Source organism: Octopus bimaculoides, chromosome 24, assembly GCF_001194135.2.
Source record: "Octopus bimaculoides isolate UCB-OBI-ISO-001 chromosome 24, ASM119413v2, whole genome shotgun sequence".
Lineage (NCBI taxonomy): Eukaryota > Metazoa > Mollusca > Cephalopoda > Octopoda > Octopodidae > Octopus > Octopus bimaculoides.
Window position 1 is genome coordinate 10,587,462 of NC_069004.1, and position 1,245 is coordinate 10,588,706.

Genomic DNA, 1,245 nt, shown 5'->3' on the forward strand with positions numbered 1-1,245 from the left:
TGTAATTGCGCACGTGTGTGTATGTATGTGTATATATATATATATATATATAATACAAATAATATGTGAGTATATGCATATATACGTACATGTATGTACATACCTACATCTACATGTATATATAGATGCATATCTGGGTACAGGACGTCACAAAAAAACGTGGACAAAATGAAAAACAGAGCACAGAAAACAAACAGGCCACATAGAGAATATTTCCTTCATCAGCTGCCCCTATTCTAAACTAAGCGTTTCGAAGAATTAGGGCAGGATGCATGGTTAGAATAGTTCTTCCCACAGAAAAAAATTAAATTAAATTAAGTTAAATTTGTAATGCGGAGGAATTAAGTGGCAAACAGAAAACACGGCGAGAAGACGAAACAGTGAAAATAAACAAGAAGGGCTGTAAGCTAGACGTGAAAAAATATCTGTATATATATAAATGTGTGTGTTTACATATACACCCACATACATATTAATATGTTTCTTTTTCTTTCTTTTTTCCACAATTTCATAGAAAGTACCCCTGTCATCAAAAATGGTGTCCAAATTCCCAAAATACAATTTGTATGTCTATGGAGAAGGGTAGGTTCTTTCAGTCTTATTTCTGCCTTTTCAGTTTGTGACATGCTGTTTGGTGTAAAAATATTGTCTTATTTCTTTTTAATATTTTAAAATGGTGTGTGTGTGTGTGTGTGCATGCGTGTATATATCTTCACATTCACCCTTGATAAGTTTATCTCACCTGTAAGTTTAGCTTCCTTACCTGGAATTTCCTGTTTTAATTTCGTCATAAATTTACCTGTGAGAACTAGGTCTTCAACATATAAGAGTTCCCACAGATAGCCAGTCTTAAACTAGTTTGTGATGGCCTATAGGACTATGATGAATAGGAGAGGACAGAGGACAAGGACTGAACCTTGTTGGACTCTTATCTTCATGCTAAACTTCTCATTGAAATCATTGTTGAGTCTTACTTTATTTACTGCAGCTTTGTATATAGCTTGTACAGCCTTCACAAGCCATTTGTCTAGACATTGTTTCGTTAGTGACCACCAGATTACTGAACATGGTACCTTATCTACATTATTTACATTTGACGGATATTTGTCCTCATCTTGTTTGTTGTTTACACAACGTTTCGGCTGATATACCCTCCAGCCTTCATCCGGTGTCTTGGGGAAATTTCGAACCTGGGTTCTCATTCCTAAGGTATTTTTCAATGTTGTTATTACTATTATTATTATT

At 34.5% G+C, this 1,245-nt stretch overlaps 1 protein-coding gene across 1 annotated transcript in view; it reads left to right on the top strand.

Annotated features, from left to right (window-relative positions):
• Positions 1–1,245, top strand: part of LOC106877853 (GPI inositol-deacylase) — a 51,754-nt gene that overhangs the window by 5,588 nt on the left and 44,921 nt on the right. The window contains exon 2 of the mRNA XM_052976513.1: positions 515–582. Within this exon, the coding sequence (XP_052832473.1) occupies positions 515–582 (68 nt within the window). The remainder of the gene's footprint in view (positions 1–514; positions 583–1,245) is intronic.